This window comes from Corythoichthys intestinalis, chromosome 14 (assembly GCF_030265065.1).
Source record: "Corythoichthys intestinalis isolate RoL2023-P3 chromosome 14, ASM3026506v1, whole genome shotgun sequence".
NCBI classification, from domain to species: domain Eukaryota; kingdom Metazoa; phylum Chordata; class Actinopteri; order Syngnathiformes; family Syngnathidae; genus Corythoichthys; species Corythoichthys intestinalis.
Window position 1 is genome coordinate 32947708 of NC_080408.1, and position 14496 is coordinate 32962203.

Below are 14496 nucleotides of genomic sequence, written 5' to 3' on the forward strand. Positions count from 1 at the left end.
GACAGGCAGGGGAAGGGTAGAGAAACATTGGGAAGGAGATGACTAGATTTAGTTGACAGAGGGAACGAGATGACTAGATTTAGTTCAAAGCATGTGCAACTACAGCATATAGAATGTGTTTTGAGACCGCAAAAAGCTACAATTAATGATTTTGCTATCAAAAAATTGAGAATTTATAATAATAACAATGTATACTGTACTGCGAATTTCTGCTTAATTTCCATGAAACATAATTTATTCCTCTAGAAAATATCTAACAAAAAGTATTTGATTAACGTTCAATGGAAAGACTGCGGGCCAGCACTATTATCGCGGATTGTACGAGGACTAATTTTGTGACAACACAAAAAAAGAGAAAAAAAATCCATAATGATAAGTTTGCTCTTGTCAACATTGAATGTATATTAAACAGACGTTAAATACTGAAAAATGTTAGAAAAACAAAGCTGATTTTAAAGAAGAGAGGGAAATCAAACTGGAATACAGGAAGGGAGGGAAGCAGTGAGTCATAACAATGCTTATGTTTTTTTTTCTGCTGGCCATGGCTGCAAATCTTAAAACATAGTTGGTTTTTCTCATCCCTCATCCTGGATGGCAGGGTAGTAATCAAGTGAAGATCAGACATGCCACAGGAGAATAACAACCATCAGTGTGCATGGAGGAAATGAATCAAAGTATAAGTGAAAATGCAGCAGCAACACTTCTCTCAGAAAACGTGACGGATGAAGACGGAACACAATTAAGTGCAATTGTTTGGGTTTTGTGCACTAAGCTGAAACAGTGTCAAGACTATTCCTCTCAGTGATGAGTTGCCTCCCCAAAAATACCACAGCTTAACCTCAAGCGATTTTCCGAAGCTAAAATACTTTTGTTTTTCACCCACAATTCATGAATATAGTCATTATCTCATTATTCATTCAGCTTTTACACTGCATATTTACAAGCAAAAGCATAGAATCAATTTCCTCTGCTTGTAAAAAGGCTCAGGCACTTATTTTAATGGTTTGTTTTCTGTTTGAATTTGAATATTATTGTATTTTTGACAGATATAACCAACAGATGAGGTCACAACAAACCTGGAGAATTTATGGAAGGACAAAATGGTAAGACATTGCACATGTTTATAAAGCCACTACAAGGAAACTGGTGGCTATACTCGTCGATGGCAGGGAATTTGTTAACTCTTTCAGTGTCATTGATGGCGACAGACATCAACACGACCAGCAAGGTCTCTAAGATTGAGCCCTGTGGAACGCCTTTGATGTGCTTAACTCATTTTTACTCATTGATCATTAACTGCTTACCCTCCCAGTCAAAAATAATCGGACGTCTATCGCTGTTAATGGCAGCCAAAGAGTTAAGTGGGATGATAGAGTGGATCAATTACTTGAACAAATCCAAAACAATAATTATGAATATTGTATATTTCATTGTATATTATATGCATATAAATAGTTGCTCTTAAATGTAAAAAAAAAAAAACAATTCAAATGCTTCCAGGTAATATGGATGCGATCAAAGCTTCAGAAAGTGGCATTAAAGGCAAACTTCCATACTCAGTGGAAACTCCATATGGTTTTCGTCTAGACCTGGACTTCCTGAAATATGTTGACGATATTGAGAAAGGGAAAACCATTAAAAGAATCTTCATCCAACGCCACAACAAAGGTCCCCGGGCCAGCACCCTACCTCGGCACATTAACCCCTCGGGGTACAGCTACCGTCCGAGCCCTTGGGGCTCGACCGGAGCTCTCTGCGCCAGGTCTCGGTTGTCTGAAGACCATCATCGAGGCTCCACTTCTTGGTTTTATGAACACAGATCACCCATTTCACGAACAGAAATAGAGGCCAAAATCAGAGAGTTCGATGAGCAACCCTTGGGTGAGCACATCCGACCTCATCTCCTTCGGGCCTCCAGTCTGCCCCTTACGGTGCTTTTGAGACAAGGATTGGAGGAGCCCGGAAGCCTCCAAAGTTCAAAGGAACATTTAGCAGACAAAAACAAGTCTTGTGAAGACATCTTTGACTCTACAGACAGTCCTCTCACCCAGGATTGTTCAGGTCTGTTGAGGCGCTTAAAAGATGCCTTGGACCATGTGGAGGAGCTGGAAAGGGAGGTACGGGTCATTCCAGACCTCAGAGCACAAATCTGTCTGCTACAGGAGGAAAAAGAAAAACTGCGGTCACATATTCAACCATTCTCCCTGAATGGGACCTCCACATCACAATGGCAAGAACAATGTCATAGTCAAGATCGTGACCCTACGCACACGTGGAGGACCAGTACAGATCTGGATGAGCTGCTGACGGTGACGTCACTCCAAGCTAAGGTTGCGCTGCTGGAACAAAAGCTTCACGAGAACGAGATGGACCTCGAAAGGGTCACGGGGCGGCTTAAGCTGCAACAGAAGGCAAGCAAAATCAAGGGTGAACGGATTGAACACCCGGTTGTGAATCCTGGAGTGTGGGTCCATGCGGAGAAGGTGGCAGTCGATCAGGAGGAGGATGAGACCATGACGAAAGCCCAAAGTGTCAGCACCAATGGAGAATGCCCCAGTTACCCTGAAAAATATCTGGCAATGGAGGTTTCTGCTGACACGTCTCTGGTCATCCACCACATCAACAGGATCAAGCAACTCCTGGATCAACAGTGGGAGTGTTTGAGTGCACCAGATGAAGAAAAACGTCTACAGAACACCAGTCCCAAAGTTATCTCCTTACAGCAGGAGATAATGGGACTCATAGACATCCTGACCTCGCACTACAGTACTCAGCCTGGACGCAAACAAGGACACACTATTCAACATGGAGGTACTGTCATAAACCCACTGTAAGATTCATTTATTTTGATGAGACATGATTTAATGTTGAGTGGCTGGATTGAGAGGATTTGCAGAATTACCGTAATTTCCGGACTATAAGCCGCTACTTTTTTCGTTCATTTTGAATCCTGCCGCTTATAGTTCAGTGCGGCTTATTTGTTGATTTATTTGTGTTAATAGGCAATCCCATGCCTCCTAACATGCATTGCAGCACTAGAGATGTAAGTAACAATCAAAATTCTTGTTCTTTGCTAATTATTTATTCATTTACTGTTCCAGTTGTTTCATTAATTGCTTGGTATGGTATTTGTTAACACTTTATTTGACAGCGGTGTCATAAGACTGTCATAAGACCATCATAATTATGACATGACACTATCATGGGCATTACTGAATGCTTATGACAGATGTCATTAAGTGTCATCCATCAAATTATGTTACCAACTCCATTTATGTCCAGCTCGGATCTTTTACATCCATTCAAAAGTGAGATCATTTGCCGAATAAAACTGAATGATAATTGTTATAAGCATTTGTTAATGCTCATGACAGTGTCATGTCATAATTATGTCTAATTGTCTAATGACAGTTTTATGGCGCCACTGTGAAATAAAGTGTTACCAAATACCGCAACTACCAATTATTTAAACAAACAGGAACAGTAACTGAACAAATAATTAGCAAAGAACAGGAATTTTAATTGTTATTTACATATGTTGCGCTGCAGTGCATGCTAGGAGGCATGATGGACAACAACAGAGTTGACAGCCTGTGGCATAAAAGGCTGACTGTCTCCCCCAAGGAAGCAGTGATGGCCAAATGAAGCTTCCTGAAGCAATGAAGCTTTGCAGCTAACTGGTTAAACGCTTCATGGTGTTAATTTGGTCTTCTGACTGTCATATGATGCCGCTGTCTAATGAAGTGTTACTGGCTAATATCTTTTGGTGTAAATATCCCATAATACAGTGAGAACAGCTGCGGCTTATATTCCAGTGTGGCTTTGAACAAATGCCGTTTTTGTGTCACATTTGGTGGGTGGCGGCTTTTAGTCTGGTGCGCCTTATAGTGCGAAAATTACGGTAATAATTTTTTGAGGTATATATTTTCTCTAAGATGGAACTTTGAGTAGTAATTTTCGGAATAGTGCTTGGCAGAAAAAGTTTGAGAACCGTTGGTTTCGAGACTATCTGTCTAACTGACTGTCAGCTTTCTCAGTTTACATGGATATTTGACTTTGCAAGGCAAAGGCCCAGATTGTAAAATTCCTTTTTTTTTTTAAAAAAATTGAATGGCGTTTCTTCAGCACACCGTACAGCCCAAACCGTTTGACTGACCGTCACAGTACAAATATCAAAACGACTGGAGTTTTCGAGTGACGCAGAGAAATTTTCGAATGACCCCCCCCAAATTTTCTGTTCGTCCGTAAACATGGGATTAAATAAAATAAAATTAAAAAAACGCTATTTGTCCTACAATTTTTGACCAAATCACATAATTTACACATATAAAATTAACGGACGGTAAGGGGCATAAAAGTTGTAAACAGAATTTGGCAAAAACTTACAGTTCTCCCAAAATTCGCCGAAAGCTGTCCCATTCATTTCTAACGGGATGCCATTGACAGCCATGTACATCCAAATTTCCCATTCATTTTCAATGGAAGGAAAACATAGGTCCTTGTGATTTTTTGACCATTTACCATGACAGCCCATTGACATTCAAATGGCGCCCAAGTAAGTCGATGCCATTGACAGCCATGCAACAGGACATGCCCCCGAAATGTCCCCAAAATCAACAGGAAGTGACCTTATATTAACTTGACAGTTTCCCGAAACGTCGTCAAATCAACAGGAAGTGTCCCCAAATCAACCTGGGTGGGTCTTAGATCGATCTGTATCTACCTCAGCAAAGCCTCTCAAAGCTCTAGTTTCATTCATAAGCGGATTTTAAAGGAGGGGCAGGGGGGCCAGGCCCCCCCAGGTGGCCGAAAAGTGTATGTATATATATATATATATATATATATATATATATATATATATATATATATATATATAATATATATATATATATATATATATATATATATATATATATATATATATATATATATATATATATATATATATATATATATATATAATATATATACAGTGCCTTGCAAAAGTATTCGGCCCCCTTGAACCTTGCAACCTTTCGCCACTTTTCAGGCTTCAAACATAAAGATATAAAATTTTAATCTTTTGTCAAGAATCAACAACAAGTGGGACACAATCGTGAAGTGGAACAAAATTTATTGGATAATTTAAACTTTTTTAACAAATAAAAAACTGAAAAGTGGGGCGTGCAATATTATTCGGCCCCCTTGCGTTAATACTTTGTAGCGCCACCTTTTACTCCAATTACAGCTGCAAGTCGCTTGGGGTATGTTTCTATCAGTTTTGCACATTGAGAGACTGACATTCTTGCCCATTCTTCCTTGCAAAACAGCTCGAGCTCAGTGAGGTTGGATGGAGAGTGTTCGTGAACAGCAGTCTTCAGCTCTTTCCACAGATTCTCGATTGGATTTAGGTCTGGACTTTGACTTGGCCATTCTAACACCTGGATACGTTTATTTTTGAACCATTCCATTGTAGATTTGGCTTTATGTTTTGGATCATTGTCCTGTTGGAAGATAAATCTCCGTCCCAGTCTCAGGTCTTGTGCAGATACCAACAGGTTTTCTTCCAGAATGTTCCTGTATTTGGCTGCATCCATCTTCCCGTCAATTTTAACCATCTTCCCTGTCCCTGCTGAAGAAAAGCAGGCCCAAACCATGATGCTGCCACCACCATGTTTGACAGTGGGGATGGTGTGTTCAGGGTGATGAGCTGTGTTGCTTTTACGCCAAACATATCGTTTTGCATTGTGGCCAAAAAGTTCAATTTTGGTTTCATCTGACCAGAGCACCTTCTTCCACATGTTTGGTGTGTCTCCCAGGTGGCTTGTGGCAAACTTTAAACGAGACTTTTTATGGATATCTTTGAGAAATGGCTTTCTTCTTGCCACTCTTCCATAAAGGCCAGATTTGTGCAGTGATTGTTGTCCTATGGACAGACTCTCCCACCTCAGCTGTAGATCTCTGCAGTTCATCCAGAGTGATCATGGGCCTCTTGGCTGCATCTCTGATCAGTTTTCTCCTTGTTTGAGAAGAAAGTTTGGAAGGACGGCCGGGTCTTGGTAGATTTGCAGTGGTCTGATGCTCCTTCCATTTCAATATGATGGCTTGCACAGTGCTCCTTGAGATGTTTAAAGCTTGGGAAAACTTTTTGTATCCAAATCCGGCTTTAAACTTCTCCACAATAGTATCTCGGACCTGCCTGGTGTGTTCCTTGGTTTTCATAATGCTCTCTGCACTTTAAACCGAACCCTGAGACTATCACAGAGCAGGTGCATTTATACGGAGACTTGATTACACACATTTGGATTCTATTTATCATCATCGGTCATTTAGGACAACATTGGATCATTCAGAGATCCTCACTGAACTTCTGGAGTTTGCTGCACTGAAAGTAAAGGGGCCGAATAATATTGCACGCCCCACTTTTCAGTTTTTTATTTGTTAAAAAAGTTTAAATTATCCAATAAATGTTGTTCCACTTCACGATTGTGTCCCACTTGTTGTTGATTCTTGACAAAAAAATTAAATTTCATATCTTTATGTTTGAAGCCTGAAATGTGGCAAAAGATTGCAAGATTCAAGGGGGCCGAATAATTTTGCAAGGCACTGTATATATATATATATATATATATATATATATATAAGTAAGGACTATTTAGTTGTAAGTTGTAAAGCAATAAAACTGCAACAAAAATGAATGAAATGAACAAAAATATATATCTTTATAATGGGTCAAAATTATTTTTCAAACAGGTCATCTGACTAGCACCTTAGACGGTCATTTGCTTTGCATATAATTTAAAAAAAAAAAAAAAAAAATTTTTTTTTTTTTAATGATTTTTTTCTTTGATTGAAAAAAATTTTATTATTTTTTTTTTTTGGATTGAATCAACTTTTTGGGGGGATTGAATGATTTAGACACAAATGTCCAACCCATAATATGGCCCAAACTCAAAAAGGATTGCTCAATTCCCCCCCCCCCCCAAAAAAACTTTTTCAATGAAAAATTAAGTGTTCAAATACAAATTTAAAAAAAAGTCACAAATATTTTTTTCGCATTCAGAAACGTTTTCTATGATTGATTTTTTTCTTTTTTTGATTGAAATGATTTTTCTTTTTGAAAATATAAATTTTTTTTTGAAGCAACTTATGTTTTGATTGAATGAAGAAAAAACGTCCTAGCCAAAATTTGGCCCGAACACAAATCAACATTACTTCAATCAAAAAAGTTGCTTCAATCGAAAAAAAACTTGACTCCAAAAAAAAAATAAAATTCAAAGAAAAATAGCTTTCACATGCATTTTTTTTTTTAAATTTATTTTTGCATTCAAACACATTTTTTTTAATTGAAGCAACTTTTTTTTAACGGAATAATAAAGACACAAATCTACCTCCATATGGCTCCGCCCAGGGGATACATTTTTTGACTGGGGTAACTACATTGGCACGACACCGGCGGACGTACCATATTCAGTGGATGACGAACTTGCCGAAAAGTATCGCCTAAGCAGCCTGATTTAGAATTCCCTTCAAGAATAATGGGAAACAAAAAACGCTCATTGTCAACTTATTATTATAAATATTCTTGTAAGTTAATTTTTTTGCTGACACTGCGTACAGGGTCATCAACATGTTGTGCCCCCCTTGCCCCAAAAGTTAAACTCTGTCTATGGTTTCATTATAATAACACTTTTAATAACACTTTTAGAAAAGTTCACAGTAACAACATACTTAAATCGTTATATATTTCATTCAAAGGTGGGGAATGCGGCATGACAACTGACAGTGGAGTTTGGATCGCCAATGCTGCTGCGGAAGGGTTAGTGAATAATATTTTCTACCTGATAACTGTAGAGGAATTATTTCACTTGAACACACTGGTTGCCATTGATGGCGCTGGACTACCAATCCATTTTGACTGGAATGCTTGGCAATGAATAATCACCCTTACTGTCAACGACAACGAATATGATAATAGAGTTAACCTGAAACAAATGCTTTTTAATAAATTTGTCTAGATTGACTTGATCGATTAAACATATTCCATCAGTTTATTGCACTTTATTTTCTCTCCCATACATAATATATACAGATGCAAAAACATTGCCGGTTACAAACCAGTTGGGCAGGACTGTGTGTCACAGATGGCTTGTAGTTCAGAACAGGAAGAGAGCAGCACCGAGCGTTGGGAGATGGCTGCAAGCCAAGTGGATACAGAACAAGAAAAGACAGAGATGGAGGAAAACAGGCAAGTGATATCGAAAGGAAGTGGATGGACAGATGGAGGGGTGGCAGCTGTTGAAGCTACTGCTGCTGTAGAAATGGCCAAAACGCCGCCAGGAAAACAGATGGACATGGACTTGGGTTCCAAAAGAACAATGCAAGGCAGGTGAGAGTGCCAGTCCTCCTCGCACTCTTAGTGTTTCTTCTTGCTTACGTTTTTCCTCTAACATTTTCCATTCTTTCTTTTGTTTCTTTTTGAAGTGAGACAGTAAATGCTGACTTTCTGTCAGCTTGTCTCTACCTCAATGAGCATATGGACAACATTGAGGACCCTACCAATGACACAGTGCGTAGACTTGTACCGCTTACCGACTCCACTCAAGCAGCTCATAATCTTGGATTTTTTCCTCTCGGTTGAAGAGGAGGGCCCTCGTGGTGCTTTTCCAGAACTGGTTCAGTGCGGCAGCAGAAGAGAATTCAGTGGCCAGCAAGGTAGCTGCATACTTGAGGGAGGTCAAAAAGACAACACCTTCCCTACTGGCCTTCCTCATCAACCTGGCTGATGATAATGGCAACACAGTCCTCCATTACAGTGTTTCCCACTGCAAGTACAGTATTGTCAGTCTACTATTGGACGCAGGTATGACAAATCCTTTTAATTATGTATAAGATTTTTTCCTTGGACAAATTCTATCTCCCTGCTTTCAGGAGTAAGCGACGTCAACTTCCAGAACAAAGCGGGTTACACAGCAGTGATGCTGGCCTCACTCACAGCCCCTGAGAACCCTGGCCACATGGAGGTGGTCCGCAGGCTGATGGAGCTTGGCAACATTAACATCCGCTCCAGCCAGGTAAATAGCCATTAAAAAAACTTTGTGATTGAGGCTAATCAAAGACTTATTTGCATGCAAATGTGAAAGCTAGCCATTCCTCTGGAGTCAACTGGAGTAACTGGAAACAAGTACAGGTAGTCCCCGGGTTAGGATGTGCTCAACTTAAGCAATTTCAACTCGAGTCTCGTCCGCCATTTTGTCTCCAGTTTTTTTTTTTTGTCGCATAAGAAGTACTACATTGTATCCTCACCAGAGGTTGCGCTAGACTTTTTCGTTGTCTGTCATTTTGACTGACAGGGTCATAAAAATCCGGTCATAATCTATTTTTACCCGTCACTTAAATTTTTAAAATGATAATGACATATTCAATAGTATTTCGTTTTCATTCATTTTTAATTAATATTCTGTCCGAACAAGCTTAACAGAGAATCCACACCGTGCCATCACACATCAAGCAGATGAATACGTAACTTTTTCTCCGCAGTGACAAAAACAGCTGACTGTGACCCCAGTAGGTAGGCTACATAAGGAATAATGAAATTAACAGTTCACCTGCTGTTGTCACACCTTCCTCCTGGTGCGCATGGACTTGAATGGCGTGCCCGCTTGTGCACATCAAATGTCTCAAGTGGGATTGCTGCAGAGGCTATTGTCATGAGGTTTTGGACTTTTTGCCTCGGACAGACGACTTCTCATGGCCGTTTTGATGTAGTTCTGGAGGCTGAATCCGCGCTATGCAGCCACACTCTTTTTTCACCTGTTTTATCAACACCATCGTCGTTTTGGGGCTTTTTGATGAAACTTCGGACACTCAGTTGCCTTGACATTTTTCCGAGTAAGGCCAACGACGTGATGCATCAAGAGAGACAATAGCTAATTAATATGCTCACTCGCCACCCTGTGGTCTGGGGTGTGAATTGCAACCTGTCAAAATGACAGATGGACTTCAGTTTTTTCCGTCGCCGTTTTAAAAAACCGGTCAATGACGGAAAAAATTCGGTTAACGCGACCCCTGATCCTCACGTATCTTTTTATTTTTTAAATTTTTTTTTATTACCGTATTGGCCCAAATATAAGACGGCCCTGATTATAAGACGACCCCCTCTTTTTCAAGACTCAAGTTTGAAAAAAGACTTTCTGAACACCAAGTTAGTTTTTATACAGAAAATAATTACAGTACATCCGAAAGAAATGATTATAACAATATATTTGAGAGAAAAAGCATGTTATTTTGCCTCATTTAAATCTTAATATCTGAAAATGAAAATATGTAAACTAAAGTGCAATCACATTCGTAAATGAATGGCTTCTGGTTTTTGAAATGTAAATAAACCAATCTATTGTGATAAAACAACAAAATTGCAATAACTGCATTAACCATCAAAGTAAAGTCTAACTGTAACTGTAGCTTTGAAACAAATCTGAATAAGGAAAAACATTGCAATAAAATAATGCAAACTGGTTAAACTAAAAAGAGTAGCTGAGATCTGTCATGACAGAACATCGCTTCAATGATATCTGGCGCCATCTAGCGTCGTGAAAGGGGAGAGGAGCTGAGATCTGTCGTGACAGAACATCGCTTCAATGATATCTGGTGCCATCTAGCGTTGTGAATGGGTATAATGTCTAGACCGCGAATATAAGACGACCCCCTCTTTTTCAGTGTTATTTCAATGCAAAAAACACTGTCTTATATTCGGGCCGATACGGTAATATGACATGTTCTGTCCTCACTAAACGTGAAGTTGTTCAGCTTTACAGACAGCAAACATGGCAATTGTGCTTTTGGAAGTTTTTTACTTACTTCACTTTGACCATTTGTAAAGCAAATGTGTGTGACATGTGTCACACTTATGTTCAAATTGACACGCATTTAACAATAAAACACGAGACAAAACAATTGGTGTTCAAACATCTATCTAGTTTGAACAATATTTTGTATGTTTATTAGATTAGCCTAATTTGCCTAACAAAAGTCTGCTATCTTAAGTGCTATGACGGCTAACATATTTACAATTCTCATAGGAAATCTCTCACACGTAACTCCACAAACTGTAGCATTAAACTTAATTACAAATGCATACACAAACATATATTAGCTAAAACAACTTACAGCCTTATGTGGGCCAAACCAGAGCACAGCTATTCTTTAGCCATGTCAGACGTCTGAGTCTGCTTCTCAGTCATACAGATGATAGTCCAGCCAGACCCAACGCTCCCACCGGAGGACAGTGTATCCTCCATCATTAAATAAAATACAATACATTTGGACTTTTTGGATAGTTATTTTGAGATTTAGGGGTACTTAAAGGGTAATTCTGACTTACGCGGAAATTAGGGTTACGTCGCCAGCGTAGGAATGGAGCTCATTCGGGGACTACCTGTAAGTTTCATGGTTGACATAAAAGCAGCATGGCGTATAGAACCAGCAGTTCACAAGTAAAGGTGGGGCAGCGTTAACCACTTAGTGAGAAAATATTTGAGTAAAATGAAGGATGGGGCATAGTTTACCATTTTGTGAGCAACTGCATGAACAAGAAAGTCCAACTTTTGAAGAGTGTATCTCAATGCACAAATGCAAGGAATTTAGAGCCCAATTATGAGGATTGTAGCACATTTTGAAATAAAACAAGCGTTTTTATGTGACTCCTTTTATAACCAAACACATTACATCAACAGACTGGTCAGACTGCTTTACACTTGGCTGTGAGACACGGGCGAGTGGTGATGGTCCGCCTGCTGCTCAGTTGTGGAGCAGACGCCAACATCCAAGATGGTCAAGGAAACACAGCCCTCATGTTTGCATCTGAGAGAGGCTACACACATATTGCAAGATTACTGCTGGAGAGGACACAGTGTGATTTAACCCTTACTGATCAGGTAATATTGAAAAACAAACCAATACAGTAACTGTCGAAACCAGACACAGTTAAGATATGATGTACTCTAGTGCCAAAGTGTGAATTTTGAATATGTAAAATCAGACTGAAGTATGAATAGTGGCAATCAAATTGAGCAAATGCGGACTGTAATTTTAATCAATTCAATTTACAATCGAATTTTTGAATGAACAATTTTCTTTGATTGAAAATAGTATTTTTTTTTACTGAAGCAACTTTTTCTGGGATTGAATGATTTAGACATAAATGTCCTACCCATAATATGGCCCAAACACAAAAACGATAGCTTCAATCAAAGAAAACAGTTTCAATGAAAAATAAAGTGTTCAAATACAAATTTCTGAGTCTCAAATATTTTTTTCGCATTCAAAAACTTTTTTCTTCTATGATTGAATTTTTTTTATTTTTGATTGAAGTGATTTTACTTTTGAAACTTTTTTTTTTTTTTTTTGCTTTGAAGCAACTTTTTTTGTTGTTGTTGAATAATAAAGACACAAATGTCCTAGCCAAAATGTGGCCCAAATGCAAAACTACATTACTGCAACCAAAAACGTTTTTTCAATCAAAAAAAAAAAAACTTGACTTCAACCAGATAAAAAAAATCAAAGAAAAATAGTTTTCAAATGCATTTTTTTGTTTCAAATTTATTTTTGCATTCAAACATTTTTTTTTTGATTGAAGTGACTTTTTTTTTTGAAAATGTATATTTTTATTGAAGCGACTTTTTTTTTTTTTTTTTTTTAATTTTTTTATTGAAACAACTTTTTTTGATTGACAAATAAAGACACAAATCTACCATTGTTACTCTGAGGAATCAACACAATTTTTACTGTTGATTGAGTAGCTTTTGCGCCAGCTGACAAACGTAATACCCTGGATAGCAGGGTGGTGGTGCTAGTTTTACAATAAATAATCAAAGTAAGGGTAATAAATCGGTTAATATGGATAAAAGATAGTAGTTGGGAGAGAGGGTTGATTAGGATTTATGAAAGGCCATTGGCCCTTTTCTCAGATTGCATAATCTTGTATTTTCCCATATTTGATTGAGAAATTTACCCAGTCATTTGTCAATGGATTTGAAAAAAAAAAAAAAAAAAAAACAGATTTGGAGCACAATAAATAATGACAGCCAAAAATCTAATTGGTCAGTTTTTGAAGCAAGTATCTAGTCTCGAATGGCTCACAATTGACTAAGACAGGTTTCATACCACTTTTGCTTCAGTAGATTGTTTGTTTATTTAAATATGATCATGTCCCTGTTTTTCTTTTATTTTTAGGGTGGAAGAACTGCCCTCTCCATTGCCAGGCTCAACTCCCACAGTGACACAGCCACGCTTCTGCAAGCTCATGCCAGAGCTCGAGCTTTGTAGTCATATCTGGGAGACTTCTCAGCTGTGTAAGCAAGACAGTGTACTTTAAGTCATATCCCTGACCTCGTTTCATAATAAAGTGGCTCACTTCAGGGCTTATAGAAATTAGCATTAAAAAATAATGTTCAGCGTGCTATATGAATGTTTTATTGTTTTTTGTTGTTGTTTTTTTTACTGACATTAATGGTGAGACATTAGAGGACTGATCACTTACTATAGCGGTCAGTGGAAGCGAATGAGTTAACTGAATGAAATTACAGTACGATTTTGCCAAATTCTATTGCTGCTATTAACACTTTAGTCCAATCTTTACGCAGGCATGTAGAGCTTAGTGGTATTCTTTTTGTGTGTGTTTGTGTGTTTTATTAAATGTACTATTCCATTTTCCCCCCAACTGCTGAACAATTAAAGTATAGGAAATACAAAAAAAAAAAAAAAATCGTTTTGTCACCAACATCTCTGAGGCCATTCCGTGCACATGTCATTTTGATACGATTTGACACTGATTGTGACAGAAATTCAAACATTCAAGATTAAACACCAACCGGGCACTAAATGCATTATGCCTTATTGCTGTACTTACAAAAATGACCAGCAGATGACGTATCTATTCCGCCCCAGATTTAGCACAGCAACCTGATTTAATTCTCAAAATGGAAAAAATATCATATCAAATAATGCAATATGTGTGGTGGTTAATGCACCAGTATCCTGTAACGTATTATCGATAAGTAGTATCAATTTTTTCCTTCAGGTGGTCAAAATCAGGCAGTCTGTAAGTGAAGCATGCAACCATACAGTATTCAACACCAGGCACGTAAAAGAGATTTGGAAGTAATCTATTTCGAGTGTGACTAACAATGAGAAATGTGACACTTGACAAATTGTTAAAGCTCCACTGGAGGAAAGCACACACTCAGAATTTACCCACGGAGCTCAAGTTCAACAACACTATAAACGACATCAACACATCTAATACCCAAATGGTGTTAAGGTTTTGTCAGGAGGACACCCATCTTCAGAATATTAAAGATACATCTTCCTGTTTGCTATTCGGCGGGATTAATTCCTGCATCACAACTAACCTAAAAATACTGCACAGGAAAAGTAGCTTCAGCGTAGTGTCACATAGACACTAAACACACACAGAATAGTGGTTAGCATGTCTGCCTCGCAGTCAGGAGATTATGA

General features: G+C 38.3%; 1 protein-coding gene across 1 annotated transcript; it reads left to right on the forward strand.

The window, feature by feature from the left end:
- The first annotated feature begins 1505 nt into the window (after positions 1 to 1505).
- LOC130929953 (KN motif and ankyrin repeat domain-containing protein 4-like) lies at positions 1506 to 13713 on the forward strand. The gene is made up of 8 exons (XM_057857591.1): positions 1506 to 2811; positions 7738 to 7798; positions 8072 to 8368; positions 8464 to 8548; positions 8623 to 8842; positions 8911 to 9053; positions 11715 to 11915; positions 13213 to 13713. The coding sequence occupies exons 1-8, from the start codon at positions 1506 to 1508 to the stop codon at positions 13303 to 13305; spliced, it is 2406 nt and encodes an 801-aa protein (XP_057713574.1). The 3' UTR covers positions 13306 to 13713.
- Positions 13714 to 14496: the final 783 nt, after the last annotated feature.

Coding starts and splice junctions, on each gene's coding strand:
- LOC130929953 (XM_057857591.1), top strand. CDS start 1,506: ATGGATGCGATCAAAGCTTCAGAAAGTGGCATTAAAGGCAAACTTCCA. Junction 2,812..7,737: donor ACACACTATTCAACATGGAG/GTACTGTCATAA, acceptor TTTCATTCAAAG/GTGGGGAATGCGGCATGACA. Junction 11,916..13,212: donor ATTTAACCCTTACTGATCAG/GTAATATTGAAA, acceptor TTTTATTTTTAG/GGTGGAAGAACTGCCCTCTC.